The 23,873-nt window shown below is 41.8% G+C and overlaps 1 protein-coding gene across 1 annotated transcript; it reads right to left on the reverse strand.

Annotated features, from left to right (window-relative positions):
• Window positions 1-437: 437 nt before the first annotated feature.
• Window positions 438-23,466, reverse strand: LOC119740295 (shootin-1-like). The gene is given in 16 exon segments (XM_038215564.1): window positions 438-2,459; window positions 7,492-7,518; window positions 8,078-8,144; window positions 9,262-9,294; window positions 10,669-10,843; window positions 11,810-11,890; window positions 14,376-14,473; window positions 14,945-15,036; window positions 16,474-16,522; window positions 16,525-16,750; window positions 17,418-17,576; window positions 17,989-18,083; window positions 19,073-19,196; window positions 19,566-19,684; window positions 20,277-20,445; window positions 23,383-23,466. Coding segments are annotated over 16 exon segments (2,043 nt in total). The 3' UTR covers window positions 438-2,014.
• Between the last annotated feature and the right edge of the window lie 407 nt (window positions 23,467-23,873).

A 23,873-nucleotide genomic window follows, 5' to 3' on the forward strand; every position in this document is an offset into this window, starting at 1 on the left:
GACATATACAGGCGCGGCATTTGAGCAAAAAGACCTTGCTGATGAACTTGCATGGTACCCAGCACCAAGTGGTGCCCCGCCTCTTCCGTATATTTTAGTTTACCAATGTAAACTGTAAATTATTTTTACCCACGTATTTCACTCCTCCCCCCTCCCACTTCCAGCCCTCTTTTGGCTGAAGGCCTTAAGAAGGTTTACATCCAGAGTAATGCAATGGAGTAACTTAGGGGTAGGGACAACAGGGCGTGGGGAGCAGGGACTGTGCCGCCCCCCCCCCCCTCTCCTTTCGAGGTCAGTGCCCCACCCCCTCTGTATTAGTAGAAAAAAATGGGCTTTTTGTCAAAACCCAAAAAGTGCTCCCCCCCCCTCCAAAAAATGAGGCTACGTGCCCTCCACATGTGCAAACTGAACGACGGCTATGCCTAATTTGGGGCAAAGGATTGAATGGAACAGGACTTGGGGTTTGCCAAGGGAGGGAGCTTGTTGGAAGCAACAAAATTGCTCATTATCTTAAGTAATGGGCATAACTACCCTGTTGAACTTTCAGCTCAGTGGATACTATACATTTTTGGAAAAAAAAGAAGAGAAAACATATGCACATTTGTTTTTGGTCTCATACCTGGATTCCGTTGCTAATGCACGTAAAAAAGTGTGCCTGCAAGCACTGAAATTTGAAACCACCTTCGATGTTAGTTTCTTCCAAACGATGCCATTGATCAGGCGGAATACCTTCAAAGGGTATTTGATACCAGTCCTATCTTCACTTTGAGCAATTATTTCTGTCTTTACATCGGTAGGTACTTTTCTGGGTACATGTAATTGCAAATGATACAATGTGGCATTTGAGGAGCGTTGAAGGAAAATTTGAGATTGCAGGGGCAGAGTTACATGGCAGAAGCAAGGGGTTGACTATTTGCCAGGAAAACGAGTTTTGCAAAGAGTGATTTTGAGATATGCTGTACAAAGGTGGAGCCCTAACCATGGCAAAGGCAGGGTTTTGAGGTTGGGTCGCTAAGAAAGGTTTCAAGACTGATAGGCTAGGTTTCACTTGTGGAGTGCCGTGGCCTCGTAGTCTGGAGCATTGAACTCGTGGTTAGCGGGTAAGTCTGTGGGTTTGGTTCCAGCCTGGGGTGTGGCGTGTGTGCCCTCGGGCAAGGCACTTTGTCACTCTTTGCTTCTCTCAACCCAGGAGTAAATGGGTACCTATGAGGGCAGAGATGGTTATTGGGAGTGATTTTAGCTGCTTTGCACCGATATGGTAGCATCCAGCTGTATAATCCCCAGGGAGCTGAGATGGTATTTGGAATGTTTCATTAGCCCAAAGATCAGGGATAACAATACTGTAAAGCACTTTGATCTTAGTTACAAGTGCTATATAAGTACCTGGTATTATTGGAAGAGGTTTGGAGGCCGTGAGGCTTTTTATGCAAGTTTGCACAAAAAAAGGTATTTACACAAGCAAGCAGATTTTAACTTAAGAATTACCAAAATAAATCAAATTTGATCCTTAGTGTCTTGGTTTCCTGATCCAGTGAGCAAGCATTTTATGCAATTAATTTTCAATACTTTGAGATTGTATTGTCAAAACTAACTCCCTAAAGACATCTTAAATTCAGCTGAAACAGCCGATTCAAAATATTGCTGGAAATCTTATAGTTTCTTTCAGATCAGAACGTAAAACAAAGCCAATATTTTTTGGCCCCCCAAAAAACCAATAAATTTGTGACGGCTACACATTTTAAACAGCTATAGCTAAGCTCAATGAACAGGTAAAAAACACGATCCACAGTACTGAAAATGCGCATCACATTTAAATAATATCAAAATCTCAACTTGTACATAATCAATAGAATCAACAGATTCCAAATACTTTATTCCAAAATTCAACTGTTCTTTTTGTTCAACTCATAATAGCGATATCTGGAGGAAAAAAATACTCACAAATCATTGTATGTAATATACATGCACATTTAACAAATGCCCATACGACAAGTTTGGCATATATTACACTTTGTTACTGTACAGTACTGTAGGTGGAGTTTCCGTTGTGTGTACTGTTGGCAGCGCCGATTCTCAACGTTTCATAAGCGTCCTCCTCCCCAACGTGCCCCTCCCCCTCCTCGGAAAACTGAATACTCTCCGCGCTCTCGTAAGCCGGGTTGGCATGGAGCAGGATATCCTCCAGCTCCCCAGAGCCTTTGTTGGACGAGACTTCCGAGTCCTTTTCCGAAAATTCCGAGGAGGCTTCCGAGGAGCCCTTGAAGGACGGGTAGGATCCCGAGAGGGACATGTCAGACTTCTTGTCGTCTGCGTCCGGCGCGATCTCCGAGTACGCTCCTTCCTCGGCCAGGCTCATCTCGGGACATGTCTTGATGCTGGCCGTGTCGGTTTTGTCTTCCTTGGACGCCGTGTTGCCGTCGGTCATTCCGCTGTCGACACTTGTGCTCTTGGTGAGTTTGCTAGACAAAAATTAACCAGAAAAATGTTAAATTCAGCCATGGAATTCTGTCAATTTTTAGCTCGTGTTTGTTTAACGTGTGGACTGACACAAGCATGTAACAGTTACGAACAGTGCTGCTTTATTATATGCTCTAGAACCCATGGAACACAGGTATTGCTGGGCTAAAACTACGGTGCACTATAATTGCCACGTGATCTGACTATAACATCTCCCTTTCTTTGGAGTTAAATGTCTTGCACATGTATTTTTCCACAACAACTTCCTTTTTTTTTTCTTTTTTTTTAACAGCAACAACAATTTTTTGCACAAAGTTAGAGTAAACACTCGAGAAAGTTAGAGCAAACACTAAACATGCTTAAGTACAAAAAATGCTGAACAAAGCATAGGTAAAACCAAATGTCTGAAGAACTGTGTGTCAAGTGTTCATTTGTGGGAGTTAGCTAACAGTTCTCCTTATGACCCATTTAGTGGTCGTTTAGGTCACATAGTCCTTTAGATATTGAGGACGCTTGGAGATATTACCGGACCTAGTTACGACCTGTGGCTCACTATGAGAGTCTGATGATTTTGCCACTGGGTCAAGTGTTGTGGGAGCTATGTCCATGATCAGGGCTTCGCTGTCAGATGGCTTTCTGGTGTCGTGTGCAACCAGTGTGTCCCTGAGGTGAACTCTGTTTCTACAGTACCGTCGCCCATCCACCTTAACAATGTAACTAATGCCATAACAGTGTTCAAGTTCCTTGTATACAATCAAAGGTTGCTTTCTTTGACGATTTTCATGACTGTGTTTATGTTTGCCCTTGAGCCCACCTTCTTCATAGTGCTGAGCTAGGAAGCCTCGAAAATATAATTAACAAATGTACATTGTTGTCGAATATCTTCTTTTGAGAAAGCAGGGAAGACATATAAACTTTGAGTGTGAGAGCACAACCCCAGAAGGTTAATCCAACGGAAAACCAAACAAATGCATCAACCTGAACATTTTGGTGCACTGGGTAGGATGTGAACCAGGATCACTCGAGTTGGACGGTAAGGAAGTACCACTGACCACTCATCATCATGAAAAAAAAAGAAGTTAACTAATAAAAACAACCCATATATCAATAGTTATCCCTAAACACCCAGGCTATTTTTTTTTTGGCACAGAACCTCACCGAATCCTCCAAAATCCTCCACAGTGACATATCTTTACTTGTTAAACTTTCAAATTTGAAGGGCATCCAGTGCTATGTACAGTAATAGCAAAATAAGCACAGCATCTACCTTTCTACATCCTGCAAAAATTCCCTAAAATATCCTCATGGTTTTGTGGCATCCCTTAGAGTAAGCCCAGAAGAATATTCTGGGGAAAACCCACGGAATCAGGTAGGGACTGAAAACCCAATATGTGGATTGGGTTTTCAGTCCCTACCTGATTCCGTGGGTTTTCCCCAGAATATTCTTCTGGGCTTTTCCTCCCGCCTCTAAAACTGTAACTTCTTCTCATTGTCTTCTCTCCACAAGTTTCTTCAGGCTTGCAAGCTACAGTGCTTAGGGCGCTTTTGAGGAATCCTTGGATTACCAGAAATGATTAATAATAATAATAAAAGGGTTATAATGGTGTCTGCCAGGCTTCCATTTTTAAGTTTCAGTCCATCTCTGTGACCAACATCCCAGGAACGAATTGGGGCAGGGTTTGCAACCCTGCCTTTTCATTTAGTGTCGCATATAAAGTAGGCGCTACTGCTGACCTTGAGACCACAAATGCACTGTGTTTTTCTCACAAGCTCTAAACATTTTGTCAGTAAAAATCAAACCCACGAAAGTTAATACCATGTTAGGCATGACTACGTTTTAGAAAATGCCTGTCTACTACTAGGGGAGTCGAACAAACAACAGAAAACAGACAAGAACGTTGGATGCCTACATAAAACCTTCAACCCCTGCAACAAATAAAAAAATCGAACACTTTCGATCTCAGGCTGTGCTCCGTGGTCATATATGGGTCGATGTGGACGGCAGCCATAGGCGCCTTTACGTGCCAGCGGCCCGACCATGTTGTAGCCGCGTCCTTCGCAATTCAGCATACCAGCTGCGAGTAAGGATGATTAGCTTCCCAAATTATTATTATTGTTAAACAAAAGGGATTTTGGATTAGGATAAATGAATTACACACTTTGTTAAAAACATCTATTAGGCTGTGCACGTCTTCTAAGCATGGTTGTGTGAAAATTTGACACAAAAGCTCTCTGAAGTTTAAAGCACACACAATTTATTTGACATTTGACTCACCAATACACAGTGACAGACACTCAACAATCCACACAAAAATAGAAATCACCAATTAACACCAAAGCTTGTTGAAACACACATACGACATGTACCACAGACCACAAAAATTCAGCATTAACTCTAACTCCCTAGGCATTTTTGCTAGGATGTAACTTCAATCCTGCAAAATCCTCCAACTGCCTCCATGTCAAAATAGCATCCAGCCTCAATCCTGCAAAATCCTCCATTATTTCTTGAAATGTGGTCCTTGGAGGGTTGACCATGCCTCAATCCTGCAAAATCCTCCGGCAATCACTATCAATATGTTGAGGCAGAGCCAGCGACATCCTGGAGCAGTGCGGAGGATTTCAAGTATAACATAGGCCTAAATTTATGCACGGCTGAGCATAATTCCAGCTTAAGACCTTGACATAAGTGCATCCTCCAAAATCAGCCACACTTGCCTCAATCCTGCAAAATCCTCCATTTTGCAAAGAGGATTTGGGAGGATTTGGGAAGGTTAGGGTTAATAATGCACATTATTCTTATCCGTACCAAAATCTCAATTATCTATTTTAATTTTTAAGGCATCGAGATTTTGACTACTATTCTCCCCAATCACCAAATTGCAATAATAGCACGTTTTCCCGTCACCAGGTTTCAAGCTATTGTACTTACTTGACCTCAAACATGGCCATTTTCTCCTTCACTGATAAACTGCAAATGCGTACAACAAATTGTCAATCAATATGAGCGCGCGGCCAATCATTTGGCCATGTAATATCCTGCATTAATCTTCAGTTCTTTGTTTTGAAAAATTGTGCCAGACAAACACACACAAGTGTGTATTTGCCTGCAATCGGGGACCCCTATTGTCCCCCTTTTGTTTGTACTCTTAACTTTTTAGGAAAACCTTCCATATATTTTGTACACATCGCCAAATTGTGGACTTTTGGGAATTGGGGACCCTATTGTCCTCTATTGTTCAACATCTCCAACTGGATGCAAAAACAAACTCAAATGCATTCAGGAGCCTCATAAACTCTATGAATAAAATGTATTAAAAAAATACAAATCCGAATTAAATCATGTGTGGCCAACACCCAAGTCCTTGTTTACTGGTAAATGGGTCATTCCATTAATTAGGGGTCTTAAACTGTGACATTTTTTGTGTGTCCCTGTTACATCTGGGCCCAATTTCACGGTGCTGCTAAGCAAAAAAATTTGCTTAGCACAAACAAAGTCTGGCTTATAAAAGCAGTTTACCAGCCAAAACTCCACGTGATTTTCATGCTATAGCAAACAACAGCCGAATACTAATCATGAGCAATATACATCAAATGGAGTTTTGGCTGGTAACCTGCTTTTATAAGCCAGTCTTTTTTGGTGCTAAGCAATTTTTTTTTTGCTTAGCATCTCCGTGAAATTGGCCCCTGAACTGTGTAATTTCCCATGCAAGTGTCATTAAATTTGACTTCAAACTCTTCTTAATTATTTTCTTTCGCAGGTACTTTGCTTTACATAATCAATCACCGTAGGCATGAAAGAATGCGTACTGAATTTACAAAATAAAAGTCAATACTGTTAACAGCAGTGTTTTCCCATGATGCATTGGGGGTAAAGCACATTTCACACCTTCATCTGCAGCATGGACTCCATGCATGAACAATAGAGGGCGCTTCATGAGAGTTCCAGTGAAAGAGAGACGTATATAGCTTTAGCTTCGTCTTCGGCTTAAGGAGATTTAAGGCCCCCAACTTCAGGAACTCCAGCTACATTTGGTTGCCTGTTATGCTCCAGGAACATTCAATCGGTTGATATGAAGCCAAAAGGTTTGAATGTTTTTGTTTAGTTTGCCTCTCAGTGATACAGAAGTCGGAGGCAAATCCGAAGCCGAAGACAGAGTTCGAAAACCCCCATAGTTTGCTGCATATGGTGCGAAGTATGCAAGATTCAAGGTACTATACAACATTTGTGATGCGATCAAGCTAAAAGATTCATTTGTCGACCCTGGTCATTTTTTTTTTTTACCAGATTTGAAAAGAGCACAATCTCAGCATTACTGCTGTGAAAACTGCATGCTGATACCATCCTTAGTTTAAAATTATGGAAGTCGGAACACCAAGAGATGTGATGAAGTGGCCCTATTTTGGCCTGAATCTCCAAATGAAAATTCCCGACTGAAACGACTCATTTAGCTTGATCGCATCACATTTACTTTTGCTGTAATTTTCAGAAATAGATGGATTTGGGAAGTAGTATTTTATAGCAAATAGTGTTACACTGACCTGTTTACAGGTAATATGCAACATTTGCTTTTAAATCAAATTAGGTTTTGCCCTTCACCGACGTTTAAACACTGTATACTCAGTGTGTTACCTCCCGAGTGAAAGTTGGAAAAAAATCACTCGGGTGGGACTCGAACCCACGACCTCCTGCTTTCTAGTGCAGATGTCTTACCACTCGACCACCGAGCTAACGGGATCGGTTGGCTGGTTCGAATCTGATGTACATAGCAGCGGGTACCGCATAAACTATTGTAAGATGGAACTTTTTGCGTCGGGGTGATATAAATCAAATTAGGTTTTGCCCTTCACCGACGTTTAAACACTGTATACTCAGTGTGTTACCTCCCGAGTGAAAGTTGAAGGGCAAACCTAATTTGATTTATATCACCAGACGCAAAAATTCCATCTTATAATAAATTTGCTTTTGCTATAATTTTCAGAAATGGATGGATTTGGGGATTAGTAGTTTATAGCAAATATTGTTACACTGACCTGTGTAAAGGTTCCTGTTCATACATGCTGGAAAAACCAAGACAAAAAAATGATGTTCTTGTGGTCTGGTTCCCTGACCCTACTTCATACGAAACGGAGCAATTTATAGACATCGGGGAATTGTTAGGTCAGGGAACCCGACTAGCTGGCTTGCATCCGTTCACAGATGTGTAACGGATTGCGAACAAAATGTGGACTAACTAAATTTTTGTAAATTGGGGGAAGTATTTGAAAAAAGTCAGTTTTTTTTCCCGCAACGATGGTCGGCAGTGTACATTAACGTGATAGACAAATTTTAAGAATTAAATAAACTTGTGGGAAAAAAAGACAAAAAATGCTCATTTTACTTTTCAGTGATTAACATTTTCCCCCAAACTTTCAAATACAATGCTCGTAAAGAAATTGGTCTTTTTGTCTTAAATCTGTAAATATCTATAAAAAAAAAAGTTTCGAAATCAGGTTATCAAAATTTGGTAAAATAACGGTAGACTTTCAAACATATTCAGTTGACACCTTCACCTGCTAAAAGTTATCTGTGAGGATGGATATGCTTTAAATCAATGTAAAAAAAACAAAAGTAACTTACCTTGTCGTTGATGACGACCTAGGCACTGGTACTGGAGGCTTTCGTTTGGACTTTGGCGTGGTGCCATCTGCAAAGGGGAAAAAAGGAGAAAACGTGATTTAATTTTCGAGTGTGACGCGACACTAAATGATCTGAAAGTCAGTGTAGAATTCAAATAGCAAAGACTGTGACTGGCTATTTTTTATGACCCGCCGGTGAAGCCCAAGTGGCATATTGTTTCTGCCTTGTCCGTCCGTGTGTGTATGCGTGTTTACCCATATTCGGTCTTATGGGTACCGAGAAGAAAGGGTAACGATAGGGACAATGTACTCCGTGCGCCAACAAAAGAGGGCACGTTTTTACCACTTTTGAGAGCCCCTTGCACGGGACACCCCGTGTGCGTACTGTATGGTTCACACGCGAAGTACGCATGACTTATTTATCCTATGACTGTCCTAAGGTTTCTTTACGAATCCACCACGGTTTGTCATGAATATGGATGGATTGTTTACGAATATCGTCAGTATTACTAAGAATAATGACGTTAATGCCACGGTTGTCTGCGATTGGGCCACGGATGACCAAGGTTTTCCTACAGCATATTCGTAGTACAACCTTAGTATCCGTAGGACATTTGTAGTGAATTCGTAGAGATTTCTACCACGAATAAGCTACGAATTTTCAAGAATATGCACGAATAGCCACGAATAACACTACGAATAAATACGGTTGTCCTTTGGATATCCCACGGTTGCACTACGGACTAATTTTCATGACGGTTCACCACGAAAGTTATGAACAGTTTAAAACTTCCGTAGCCCCTCCACGAATACCCAAGGAAGATGACAGAAAACCATGGATGTACTAAGGATGAATATGGTACTCCCACGGTTTATCACGAATTTCAAACCGTGGAGGTCCGTAGCTCCAAACCGTGAATATGTGACCTGGGCTTTACCGGTATGTCCCACGTGTGCAGTGGGCTGACCTTTAACCCTATCCTCCCCAAGTCCATCAAAATGACTAAATAATGATGGACTTGGCCTGGAGGCCTAAAGCAAAGCATGCATTGGAAGCAGTGTGATTGATGGATTTTGGCGGACTTGGTCCAGTACTTAGTGAAAGACAGTAGGGAGTTCAAGGTTAATGGATTAGTCTATTTAAGAAAAAGGCAGGAAAATGGAGATATAGCATGAATGACTTACTCTGTCTCTCTGGAGGATTGCCAACATGGCCATCTGGAATGGAGTGATGAGAGGAAACATGAATGTATTAATGGAAATGAAATCAGTGAAAGAGAAAGGTCGGAGGGGTAGTTATTTGGATAGAGTAGCTGTTTTAGTGTGCCGCAAAACATGAAGCGCATCTCAATAAATCAGGCAGCACTTTAGCACACTGCTGTACGCACCAATGAACACATCTTTGTAGGGTGCTTTGAATTTTTACTGTGAATCTAGGAGCTTGACACATTGACTGAAGCATGTTAATAATGATCGAGTTTTTACTTTGGAGATTTAAGTTGCAGCATGTGGTGACTTAGTTTGCAGAAAAACATGTAGCTCATCACAACGTTCTGGCAGCACGTCAGCAAATTGTCCTATAATAGCATGGATTTGGCATTAGATGTTCTAAATTTTTCCTGGAACTGTGACAAACTGGAATTGGAAACAAATCATCTTGTGCAGCTATGTGGGAACTATGGATGGTGCAGTAAGGCCTGATCACAAAGCCTAGAAAGGGCACATCGCATATGCATGCTCGTTCTTGAGTATGTATAGTGTCGAATCCATAACCAATCTTTAACGGAATGTACACAGAAACCTTACATCTTTGCATGGTGAAAGACATGTTTATTTGTGCATCGGCCCAGTGGCGGACACAGGGGTCAGCTATAACCCCCTCCCCTGCCCCTCCCCCGCCATGAGTGGAAAAAAAATAAAGGAAGGAAAAAGAAATGGAAAGTGCTTTGAAAAGCACCATGATTGGACTAGATCCGCCACTGAATGTGCCCATAATATAAATGGTGTACATGTTTCCATCATTAGCAGTAAGGTTTTGCATTTGCATTAAATACTAAGGGTATATTTACGTACAGAGTACACGTACATAAACATAAAACACAGCTTTCAACTTGTGTTATCGCAAACACATTGAACCCTTTGTTGACCACCGTGAGTGCTTTTCAGCCAAAGCCCCTCTCACCAGTTTGCGTATGGTGAAAGGTTGCTGCATAGCATTTCAAATTAGCCTTCGCAACTAACTGTTCCAATTCATTGCTCATATAGGATTCAGAAATCCCAAAAGGCAAAATTGAACTTGTTTTTCAAAGGGAATACATTGCAGGGGTACAAAACAGAAGGGACTGAAGAAGTCCTTTCATTATCTAGACTACAATCTGGGCACGCTAACAACTCTATCACAAAGGCCCCCTTCAATGGCAAAAGCATTGTGCTAGCTATTTCTGGGATAGTCCGTCACAGGAAAGTTACTTTGTACAATAGCGGGTACAATGTTTTCTTCATTGACGGGGGCCCCGCGAGCTGTCTGGAACCCAGACTACACACAAGGCTAACAAAGTAGTCAATGACCTTTGACATGCCAAACCAACTTACCAGACTGGGCCCCGTCTTGGGTTTCTCCAACAGCCGGTTTATCCAGGACAATTTCTTCTGTCTTTTTCCTCCGCCGCTGCATGATGGCTGCCAGCTCGGGGCTAGGGGCTCCCTGGGCAGAACCGTCTGACCCGGCGGTAGCGTCACCGTGATGTCCTCTCTTCTTTAGCACGGTCTGCGTTGGGAAAGGATCATTTATTTAATTTGGGAAATTCAGGTTTCAAGGGTCTCTCTACCATCCGTACACCAAAAAGGTTTGGACATGTCAAGAATTGACCTATCATGGTAGAATCGCATGAGAATCGCGCCAACGCAGCTTGTGAAATATTGTCTAATTACATGATATACAAATGGACGCGGAACGCGCAAAATCTGAGACAAACAAAATTTAGTGCCTCCATAAGGGTTGTCTAAGGGGCATGGCTAACTCGCAAACGGTGATAGGTCAATTAATAGACCAGTCCACTAGGCCCCACCCACTGCACATGTGGGCAACAACACAGGGGCCTCTCCAATGCAACACTGCAGGTTCCAGCCGCAGGCGTCATGTATGCATGCATGTCAGACTTTTGTGCGTGCATGTCAAAATACCATGGGTCGGGAATAAATGGATCTGTCCATTGGCCATGGTTGGCAATAGACTGATTCATTTAGTCCTGCCCATGGTGTTTTGATCACAGCCGTGACTGACTGGCAAATGTTCAACATGTGCGCGCGCATCTGTGTATGATGCCTTTATTTGCAGTGGGAAGGGCCCATTAGTTCATGTGCCCATGGAAGCAGCTGAATCCACTCCCCCATTGGATGTGTGTGGGTTACTGCCTTCAGAAATCAAAATATTCTGCTTCAGCCCTCGTCTTATTGCTTCAATCACTTGGCTTCGTATCTGTTTTAAGTTTTAAAATAAACTGATTTGAATAAAATTATTCCCCCCCCATCTTTTTGCTACAGTTATTGGAGGTTTCCTGCCCAGATTGAAAATGAAAAGCTCACTGGCTGCAACAGTATCTATTTCTCTTACTATTTTTCAATAAGTGTACAAGAATCTCAGGATTTGATTTCATCATGTATATTCGCTGAAATTTTAATCTTCTGAGTTTAAAATAGATAGAAAAATTTGACTTTATCTACATTAACTTACCAACATGCCGTTGAGTTGGCTCATAGCAGGGCTCATGTTTCTGATGGAGCCAGGACCTTTCCTGGTCAGTAACGTCTTCTCCTACAAACAAAAGTAAGGAAACAAAGCATTAATCTTCCTCCATCTTGGTCTTGCTCCTTTGGGTTTACCATGCAGACTGATGAGGGAGTGCTATGCATCACCGGCACCAGTCTATTTGTTAGAGATAAGGCCAAAAAAAAAATAAGTCGGTCTCTGGTCAGTGCGCGCGTCGATTTTAATCATGCGCGTCAATCTTTTTTTTTTTTCAAAATGTTCCGCGGTAGCTCCAACAGCGCCCTCTATTTCCGCACCTCAATTTTTTTTACCAAAGAGCACTAAGGAATGAGAAATTGCACCACGGCAAATGATCGAGAGCACCAAAGCAAATTATGAAGGACACCAATGTACATGAGGACACCAAAAAAGCAAAATAGTACCCCACCAAGTCTGTACAATCCAAGCTTGAAGAAAAAAACAAACAAACAAACATACAAAAAAAAGCCGCGTCGCCGCGTCAATTCCGGAACTTTGGTCTGACCAGAGACCGAATATTTATTTTTTTTTGGCCTAAGGTTCATCTCTGGTACTGTAAAATATAAAAAAAACACTTTTTTTTAATTCAACAACATTCTTCACAATTAGATTCCTAAAACTTGTCAAGGAAATAGATATTATTACTGTTTTTCGACACATGTAATTTTAATCTGTGGATTTCCAGGTAGTGGTCATGTTGATCTTTTAAGTGATCTGTGAGGATACAGATGGTTGGGGCTCAGTTTCCCTTTGTGGTTAAGTCCATGAATTTTTTTTTTACTAAAGGGAAAATACATCATTTGCAAACATCAAAAAATAAAACTACCAAATCATTTTGAAATACCTTGCTGGACTGTTAGTGAATGACAGTGTAAAGCATCCTGTAAAATCATGGCACCTGGTATACTGTCATTCTCAAGAAAAGTGGTATTTTTGTATCAATTTCCAACGCTGATCGGCCGATCAGTGTTGGAAAAAACTGGCTTTTTTTCAAATACTGGCCCCAATTGACCATCGCACTTGTTTGCAATCGATTACACACCTATGAACGGGTACAAGCCAGCTAGACTGGTTCCCTGACCTTACAATTCCCCAATGTATGTAAACTGCTCTGTTTCTTCTTAAATGGAGTCAGGAAACCAGACTACAGGAAAATGATTGTTTTCTTGGTTTTTATAGCATTTTTGAACCCAAAACCTCAAAAAAGTCAGTGTAACTATATTTGCTATATATTTCCAACCCCCCAATTCCATCCATATCTCAAAATTACAGCAAAAGCAAATGATGTATATTCCCTTTAAAGTATGAAGTTGTGTTTAGTATGAACTGGTCTCAAAAGCTGTGTTCAAAATTGGACTTTAAAATAAAATTTGTAAAAAGTTACCAGGAATGATTGTTAACATTTCACTGTGGTTATTTCTACCATATGCCGCACTTTAATCAATTTTGCCCTGCGGAAAGACATTCATTACCTGAAACTAACAATGTAAATCTTCTGCGACCCAGTTGGCTCTGTAAAACTTACAATCAACAGTCGACCCTTGACAATTTGGGAAATTTACTGTCCCCCCGCACCGAACCTAATTTGGTTAAGTTAACATCAGTCCCAGTAAGTTTTACCAAAATGAGTCCAACGTGAACACGGCTTAAAGATGCATATCCCATGCTCTTCAAATAAATAGATTTTTTTTTATTCTCCTAACAAATTTTCAATTTGAATGTTTTGTTTTAAAGGGAATTTACAACATTTGCTTTTGCTGCAATTTTCAGAAATAAATGGATTTTGAGAATTAGTATTTATAGCAAATATTGTTAAACTGACTTGTTTCTCGTTTTGGGCTTGAAGATGCTGGAAAAACCGAGAAAACCAATCATGCTCTTGTAGTCTGGTTTCCTGACCCCACTTAAGATGAAACGGGGAAATGCAAAGGTTTTGGGGAATTGTAAGGTCAGAGAATCAGTCTGGCAGGCTTGTGCCCCTTCACAGGTGTGTTATCAATTGCAAAGAAAATGCGGAATAACTAAATATGAAAACGTAGGAGCAGTTTTTGAAAAAAAGGGCCAGTTTTCTCCAACGCTGGCCACAATTCTACAGGATGCTTTAGACTGTTGTTCCCTAACAATCCAGTAAGGTATTTCGTGATAACTTGGATCATTTGGTTTTTTGATGTTTGCAAATGTTGTATCTTTCCTCTAACAAAGAATCTACTTTATTCCGATTTTCGGCGTCTTCCACCCTCTGAACAAGGGCTTTCATTTTGCACACAAATGAACCCGCCCTGCGAGAGTTAAACTATTGTCTGGTAGCCAATAATGTCAAACTCATAAAGAATTAATTCAATAACTAAACGTCGGTGTGTGCTTTTTCGTTCGATAACTCATTCAAAAGTTAATAACTTTTATATTGCTAGGAAAATAGCAAATGAAAAAAATTAACCTAATTTTTTTTTTATGAAACTTAGAAAAAAAAGGCCAAGAAATGAATCTTTAAGTTTCCCGCTGGTCCACCCACCTCGGTTTGTACTGGTTTCAATTTGACACGCCCACTCTTGATTCGGTTCATCATCTCATCGATGGTGGCCTCGTATTGCTTCTGGTGGGGATCACCTTCTACTCAAGAGAAAAACAATTGATGAAAACGAAACACATCAGAGTTAGTGATCTTTTTCCTCGCTTTCAGGACAAGTATCTAAAGAAAAAGTACTGAAATCCTTGCCCAACCGGTACTGCGACTGGCTCAACCGGAAGGAAGGCAGCCCCTCTGAGGGATCTTCAGGGAAATCTCCTCACTGACACAGATCAGCAGCTCAAACTGTGGACGGAACACTATGGTGTGGCAGTGAACCCGACATCGATCTTGAAGCCAATGACCAACTCCCAGACCCGTCGTGTCTGTCTGAATTGGACTCCGTCCCTACTGTGGAGGAACTCTTGAGGTCCATCAGACAGAGGTCCATTAGAAAGTAGCGCAAAATAAGTTCCTAAGAAATATTCACTCCATGGGCCCTTCACTTTGCTGAAAGCAACATTGTCTGCTTACTTTCATGCTACTAGTCTGTGAGCTTTTCACACAATACTTACTCCCTGCCTTATCTCCACCGCCGTCTGTTTGTGTGGAGGCTGACCCTCCTCCTTTGTTTGCCCGCCTCACGCCAATAATCTTTCGAAGGACTCTGCAAATCAGATGAGGTAGGCAAGTATTTATGAGTGTCTTGGGATGGCGTATCAGCCGGCTCTGATTTGGTAAAAAAAACCTGAGGGGCATGTGTAGACTAAGCATGACACGTCTTTATGTCTCTGGGACTACGCATAGATGCAAACTTTTCAAAATCCAAATTAGTAATCAACGCGTGCGGTACATGAACAGTGTATGCACCAGCTTTACCAACATCACGTATAAGTACATGGTTTACACGTACATATGCATGCATACCCTTCTTGTTGTGATTAATAATGTACTGTAGGCCATAGGATAATATAAATAAAAAAAAAATTTGTTTTACTGTCTGTACTTGTTTGTTGAAGTCAAATAAATAATAACAATAATAACATGTGCGCATAGTTTTCCGAGATGCATGCTAATGCTATCGATGTTGAGTTTCGAGTTCCTATGTTTTTACACACATTTTAGGGCCACCGTATGCGATAGAAATATCCCGCCAACATACCTTGCAAACGCATGCTGATTTATCTTTTTTCTGGACGTTGTGATAAACTCAAACTCTATTACCAATTCTTCCAACCATACTCTTAATAAATTCCATGATCAAAATCTTGCACTGATGGGTCTCATCCCGGCAATGAGCAACCAATGTGCTCACGATCATCACTGAAAAGTAGTCAGTACACACATCCACACGCGATAAAAACAAGGTGCACATGCACGCCATTGAAATATTTTTTTAGTCTGGTCCTCAAGTACTCCACTGTGCACACCCCATTGATGTCTATTATAGGTGCTTGACTGCATTGCTTATTAGACTTGTCACCAGTCCATCCAAAATCGTAAATTAGGGCCTACATTTCGACCGGAAGTTTTCGGGCAAAAACGATACTTAACAAGTATTTTTTTTTTCGTTAGGTAGAAAATGGGAAATTCGTAATTTTTTAGTGGCAATTCGTATTTTTGTAATTTAACCCCAAAAATTGTAATAATTACAAAAAAATTGTAATAGTTGGCAGCTATGTTTATTAGGGCTGGGCCGATATACCAAGTATTTGAATATTCGATCATTTCCCGGATATCTGAATAATATCTTTCCAAATGGAATAATCCAAAAATGTGGGTGGTCTCAAGGCACACTTTGTAAGTTTCTGCGAGGAATATTCTCTCTAATTTGTGTCTTTAAAATCCATATACACATAATGTTCTTAATAATTTTATAAAGCTGACTGTCAATTTTTGATGGGCGCACATAAATTCCGACTCCCTGGCTTTCTACACCGTCTACAACCAGTCGAAGTCACTAGTGGCAGTGGTCGGTCGGTCGGTTGGTCATTTGGTCAGTCGGGGAGTCGGTCGGGGAGTCAGTCAGTCAGTCGGTCGGTCGGTCAGTCAGATAGGTACAAAGACGACACTTGGCCGGCCCTTTGGGACCAGCAACACTTACTCAAGAGGAGACTGCGGCACAGGAGGTGGGGGAGGCGGAGGGGGAGGGGAGGAGCCACGGGCTTGAGCATCGCCTTATCCAGCTCTGCCATCAGCTTCTTGACGGTCAGGTCTTGCTCGGCGATCTTGTCCTGGAGTTTGCGGATGTTGGGCAGCTGCTCGTTGACTTTCTTCTCCAGGGCTTCGTTCTCCTCCCGGGCGATGCTCAGCTTCGTCTCCAGGGAGTCAAGGTGATCCATGTCTCCCGCCTCGCGGAGATTGGCTTGCATCTGTGCCACCTGGGATACAGATACAGTATTTTTTTTCCTGGTTACAAATTTAGTTTTTTCCGTCCCATTTCAGACTGGCATTCCAGAGACAATTGACCTAAATTATTGAACTACATACATAAAAAGTTAACAGTTGAAACAGAAACAACTAAGTTGAAAGATCATGTGTTGCAATCGTTCAGAGGAGTACAGAGACCAGTCGTTAGAAAGGTTTCGCAATCAAACGGATACGGTTAGAGCGTCAGATAGGTCATCCCTTTGTCTGGTCTTGCGACGTCAAACTCAGCTCGCTATCCGCAACGGGTGTACACTGCATGGATATGTCGTGCGCTAAGCATCAGTGTGAAACACATAGTAAGTTGTCGATTTTCACGTACATGTAAGTTGTCTATTTTTAGCAGCTAAGATCAATCACAATAACCATCTCTGCCCTCACAGGTACCCAATTTACTGCTGGGTGGGCAGAGCAATGAGTGACGAAGTGCCTTCCCCTAGGGCACACACACTATAACCCCAGGCTGGACTCGAACCCACTATCTGCAGAATTACCCGCAGACCATGAACTCAATGCTCCAGACCACAAGGCCACGGCACTCCACACACTCGTAATCATGGAAGTGTACAACACTGCTTTCTGTGAATGGTTTCAGGGCACAGGACTTTCACACAGACCTACCTCCTTCTCGTGCTTCTGTTTCTCATCGGCCAGGGTCTTGGTGAGTTGCTCCACTTCTCTCAAGACTTCCTCTAGTTTCTCGTCCGGGCCGATGGCTTCGTTCAACATCAGCATGCTCTGACGCTTGTGAGCGTCGGCTGCCTGCCTCTCCTTGTACATCTGCGACAGCAAGTTGGCACAAGAATTATGGTTAACACTAAATCCCCTTAGCAAGTTTACACGGAAACTCTCCAAATTCTCCAAAACTGTACCCATCCTTCCCCTTTGCGAGTAGAAAAGTAAGGAAAACTAAAAAGACAAAACTAAAATTAGAAAAATGACACAGAAAAAAACCCTTTTCCAAACAGCTAACTGACTGGACTGCCCTGAAATATACAAAATGAAAAAAACAGAGTGCCTTACATTTCAATCCTAGCTGGATTAATATTTTTGTTTCACTTAATATTTTCAACTTCCAATTTTTTTTTCACTGAATTGCTGATGTTTCTGATCAAACTACGCCCCCTTTTTTACACACCATTGTCCTTGTTGCCTTTTAGCCTAAGTTGTATATTTCACTGAGTTCTCTCACCTGTGCTGCAAAGTTCTCAGCTTTCTCTCTGAGCATGGCTTCCTCCTCGTACTTGCCTTTGACTTCAAACAGCTCCTGGAACACCACCGTCGAAACTGTGAAGAAACAAATTGTGCATTTGTATAGTTGTATAGAATGAGAAATATACATTTCCAAAACCACTGAAAAATTAATTTTCTAATTTGAAATTGGCAAAAGATATGAACTTGCTTTCAATGATGTTAGTCTGTGGCTGAGTTGACCTTTCCAAAAAGTAAACTGCTAGTACCAGTCTGCCACTTTGAAGCAATTGCTTGATTTTATATATGATTATAGACGGGTCTCACTGACCCACATGCCTACATCCGGGTACCAGAAAGTCAGAGTGGCCATTGTAGTAGGCAAAGACCGTTCAGCGCCGCTCAAAGTAGGCAGTAGGCAAGCCTTAAAAACTGTGATGGATGTCAAAAACTGTGAGAAAAATGTTCAGCCAACGCCCAGTGTGGAGTTGGCACGATTATGACACAGCATCAGTGACCATGATACCATTTGATAAAGAATTTACGTGAAAATAAGCCCTACTGTCTAATTGACAACGCACGACGTGGTTGCTAACCAATTGCTTGCCTACAGCAATGGTGGCCGATCATGGGGAAACTGGATCGTCAAGCTGTAATTTGACGTCATACAATCCAAACCTATTATGATACTTACATTTTGTGCACCCTAAAGTTTAGCCTATTTTAAATTTTTAGGAGGGTTGCTCTCTGTGAACAACCGTTCAAAACAATGGTGGTTGTTTTCTGGAACTGTTTGTGTACAGCAAGCGAATATCTTGGTTCGCTGTGATGCCCACTTGAGACAGAGGTAAGCACTGATCTTGAAACAACATCATTGCTTAAACTTGTTTTTGCTACTAACACCTGATCATTAAGTAGTCATCAAGTGATTTCTGAAAGGAATAGAAGCCTTCATTGTCTTTGTCTTGTGTAAAAAAAAGAAAAAAAAAGTGACTTCTATGTACTTCTTGAATAATACTATCCAAGTTATTTATTTATCGTTTGCTCCAAAACGCCTTTCAAGGAAAGCACAACCTTAAACTCACCTCTCCTGAACTGTGCAATGGTCTGTATCTTTTCCTCCAGCGCCATCTTCATGGTTTCATGGGCAACTCTGTCTGCTTCCATGGAGGCTTTGGTCGCTTCATGGCCTTGCCTCTCCAGAAGTAACTACAAGTAAACAAGACAACTAGTCAAGAAGTTTGTATCATTCTCTGATTTGTGATCCGGATCCTACCAGGGTGGCATGGGTGGCTAGTGCGTATAAGCGTTCGCCTCTCACCACTGTGGCCCTGGTTCGATTCCCAGCTCGGACCATATGTGAGTAGAGTTGTGCATTGATTCTCTCCTGTGCCACAAGGTTTTTTTCTCCGAGCTCTCCGGTTTTCCTCCCTCTGCAAAAATCAAACACTTTTGATCTCTGGCTGCGCTCCGTGGTCAGACATGGGTCGTATGGCGGCAGCCAAAGGCGCCTTTACATGCCTACAGCTCAATCATGTCCCAATTCTTCATTTTTGGCACCCCATCCATGGATCTTACCTGCTCGGCAAACTGTTTCCCCTGATCGGAGATTCCCTGGACTTCATCCCTGGCCTCATCCCGCTCCAGCAGGACCTGCTCCAGGTCACGCTTGCTCGCTATCAGCTGATCTTTGAGATCTGGCAAGAGACAGAAAATAAAAGGTTGTCCATTTACACAATTACTTGGGTGCACGTCTTTTTGGCAAAAACCTGGCTGTTTTCATCATATTATGTATGCAGGCCTACACCACGTTATGGGGAAAAATTTTTAAGGGGAAGTTTTTTATTTTAAATTAGGACCGAGTCATGGGGACTTTCTGCTGTCTCCACAGCATTTTCGGTCCCCGCAAATACCTCGTACAGACGAGTGTATGTCCCCACAACTACGAAACAAGACTGGGTGTGGGTGTGTGTTCACAAGTTGATTGCCCACAAAGCAGGACATTACCCACGAAGTACACATTCGCCTGCGTTGCACCTGCGCTGCAGGTGACTTGCCCTAAAGTGGTCGACATGCCCACAAAGCAGGTGACAGGGACGAAGCCACCTCCCTTGCATGATGTGATGTCATGACAAATGTTTGCACTTCTAATTTGCAAAAAAAATTGACCGCATTTCCGCACTGACAAATTCTGCCACAACTGTTTCTTGACATACAATCTGCTTTCGCATCCGTTATTCCCGCAAATGATGAATGTTAAATTTCCACATGGTTACCATAGCAACGCACCTTCTATTCTTGCAGTGAGTTCTTTCACCAGGTGCGGATCCGCTCCGTTTTCGGTTTCCTCCTCATCGCCTTCGTCCAGCGACAGCTCAAACTGACGCACCAGATCCTCCCCGGCGCGGGACAGGAAGGCCGCGCTCTTTCTCTTGATGTCCTTGTTCTCTTTCACCATCTACGCAGAAAAAAAAATACAAGAGTAATCAGTTTAGTTTAAACAAATACAGATGTTTTGCAAGCGAACAGATACAGTTAGCCTGCCAGATATGTCATCAGTTTGTGTTGCCCAGTCCTGATTGAACATCAAAGGCGTGTGGGAAAAAAGCACACCTAGATTTTTCTTTGCGTGTGATTTTTCTTGGCGTGTGATTTTTCTTGGAATGTGATTTTTCTTGGCGTGTGATTTTTCTTGGCGTGTGATTTTTCTTGGCATGTGATTTTTCTTGGCGTGTGATTTTTCTTGGTGTGTGATTTTTCTAGGAGTGTGATTCTGTGGTAGAAGCTGGCTAGAACAATCTGGTATTTTTTTATAATATTCATCTTGGTTTACAGTAAAGTCATTTCAAGAGCTCACAGAAGGATGTTGTTTGTTGCCCAGTTCCTACCAAACTTTTATATTAATTTGTCTGTAAATGTATGCCGAGGTGTGCGGTACAGAGGGATTCAGGCGTGCGATTATTCGCACTTCTCGGGAAGCTTTTAGGCATGCGATGGCACGGGGGTGCGATCGCACGCCTCAAATCAGAAGGACTGTTTGTCTAGTGACGTCACGCGTCCCTCACTATCCGCTACGCATGCACATGGCATAGATATATCACTAGTGTCAGTATGAAATGCATACACTGCTCAAATGGTATTCTTAAAACTAGACAAAATCTTATTTCAAAAAAAATGTTCGTGCCACTCCCTATAAACATTTTCTAGGGAGTGAAACAACAAAATATTTCATGAAACAAGAATTATTCCCTTATTTTAGGAAATGTAAGAACATCATTTTTAGCAGTGTATATCACGCTCTTCTGTGTTCATTTATTTCAGCATTTACGAACTTAATTTGGGCCATTTGTCTGCGTTTTAAAGCAAGATAAGCCGCAGACACGATGCTTTCATTGGACGCTGCCATTTTGGATTAGTAACGGATCCGTAAACAATGTGTTTCCGTACGTGTACACAGTACAAAACAACAGAATGGTCGATAACGGTTACGAATGGGCGTCAATCGGGGGGGGGGGGGACGGACGACAAGTCCCCCCACTTTTTAAAGTGGGGGGATATCAAATCGTTTGTCCCCCCAACCCCCACACTTTTTTCGTCCCCGAATAAAAATTGCAGCCTATATGATTCTATAGCTCAGAATAGCTGATTCAATGACTCCAAACTCGAAAATGATGTTTAAATGATAATCTTTTCCTAAAAAAAAAAATGGTTAAAGTGGTCAGGAATTGCCTCAGATTGTACCACAGAGCGTCTAGAATCCAAAATCCACAGTGTCTAGAATCCACGCCATTAGGGCTTCGCGCTCGCATTAGTTCTGATCGAGGTATGTCCCCCCCCCCCCCCCCCCCCCCCCCCACTTTTCAGAAGTGATTGACACCTTTGCGGTTACGATAGCTATACATATGTGTACACTTATCCATTAATATGCAAAAACCTCTCTACTGCCACAAGTAATGCAAAGATTCTTGTCCTTTTTCTCTGTCACCATCTACGTGGCGAAAAAAATACAATTATTGTTTAAGTTGAATGGTTTAATAAATAAACAAAACCACAGTTACTTCCAAGATAGGTTCAAAGAAAAGGTTTGGGACAGTCATGGTTGAAATCAGAACAAAAGTTCACTTCCAGAAACATTTAGCAAAACTGAATTTCCCACAACTTTACAGAATCACTCACAAAATCCAGGGAATTTTTTTCGGTAAAACTAAAAACCTTAAATGTCTTAAACCTCTTTGTTTGAATGAATGAATTCCATATATCAGTGCCCCTTCATGACATGTCTGAAATCTAGAATTGTGGGAGTTTCAGGCATTTCAGATGGTAATAAATCAATCCATTCGCACCAACATTTCACATCCACAGCAAAACAAAAATTCCTTGAAAACAATATATGATCTTATCAATATTTCACATCTTTGGTATTGAATACCCAGCAAATCTCCATGTGAAAAGCAAGTTTAAGTGATACAAGACTCCAGAGAACATGAAGGAGCAATATTTTGCATCTATGAAGTAGGAGAGCCTCTCTTTGATGGATCAGATTACAAGCACATTGTATGTCGCGGCAATCTTCCTCGTGTCTCCTACGCTGAGAAACATTGACAAATCGGTGATTTGCAGATGCCCGGGGGCAGACGCTGCAGGGGAAGGGGTTATCGCTGCTTACGTTGCCAAGTCGTGCCCGCCACTTGGGCCCAAAATAGAACAGGCGCTTTAATCCGCCCCGAGGCACGAATAATTATCGCGGAAATTGGCTGTTTGCCAGCCGGATTGAGTCAATCTGCTTCATTCAAGCTTTCAAAACAAAAAAAACACCTAAACCAAAACCTTCTATTGTCAAATTCTTGCCGAAGAAAAATTATGACCAAATGTTAATTGTGCAGACTAGTTCAGCGAAGACACCAAGATTATGGACTACGCATACGTACTGTAGCTAGCAGCGTTTGGGGGAACCCTAATTGCGTTTGACTTGTAACGTATTGTGTGAACGTTGCGGGGACAAGGGTGTGAGGACAATAAGCCGAGGGTGACGGAAGCGGCAACAGACTGCCGTGACTCATCACCGAGATCCACCGACTAGATTATTCTCCACGACCAAAACAAAACTCACCCGATAAATCACGCACTAGCTATAGCTGTGTCATTTGAAAACATACATCTGTGAATGTGAAGACTATTTGTAACATGAAGTAAATTTGATCTGACAATGAATGCAGTTTGTCTTGTTTATTTATTTCTTGCTTTTTTAGGAATAATTCCCCCCCCCCTTAATTTCTTTGTTTATTTTAATTCTGGAAAATTTGTTTCTGTTTATGGTTAGTTCCAGGGATGAGTAACGTTGGATTTTTAGAATGGTTTAGAAAATTAATCATCTTCTCCATATGCTGTTTATTACGTTGTCGTGATGGAGAGGATTGTGTGCTCCGATGACACTGAAGGCGATACTGATAAAGCTAAGGCTCCCCGCAGGGTCTACCATGTGGGGCAGGTTTCTGGTAAGGGGCCAGACAAAATTCAGCACCTGGTCCTCCAGGTTAGGGTAGAGGTGTGCATTCACGGGTACTCCGGGAATCGGGTACCCGATTGAAAAAACATGGGTACCCGGTTACCCGTTAAAGAAACCCAACCCCAAAATTCAAATCTTGGAAGTTACCGTTCAGATTGTTCATAAAGGTCCGCACGATAATACACGACCATACTATGTACATCAGTGCTTCGATACAGCAAAATACAAGTGAAGTACATGTATTGTGTTTTTTGTGTAATATTATTTATTATTTGTAATTTTGTAAGTGTTCAATTAACTCTAACTCCCTAGGGGGTGTGCAAAATTATATTGACATTGGAGGATTCAGGACTGTTAATAGGGTTAGCGTTTAAATGTAA

Source organism: Patiria miniata, unplaced genomic scaffold (genome assembly GCF_015706575.1).
Source record: "Patiria miniata isolate m_02_andy unplaced genomic scaffold, ASM1570657v1 HiC_scaffold_10, whole genome shotgun sequence".
In the NCBI taxonomy this organism is placed as follows: domain Eukaryota; kingdom Metazoa; phylum Echinodermata; class Asteroidea; order Valvatida; family Asterinidae; genus Patiria; species Patiria miniata.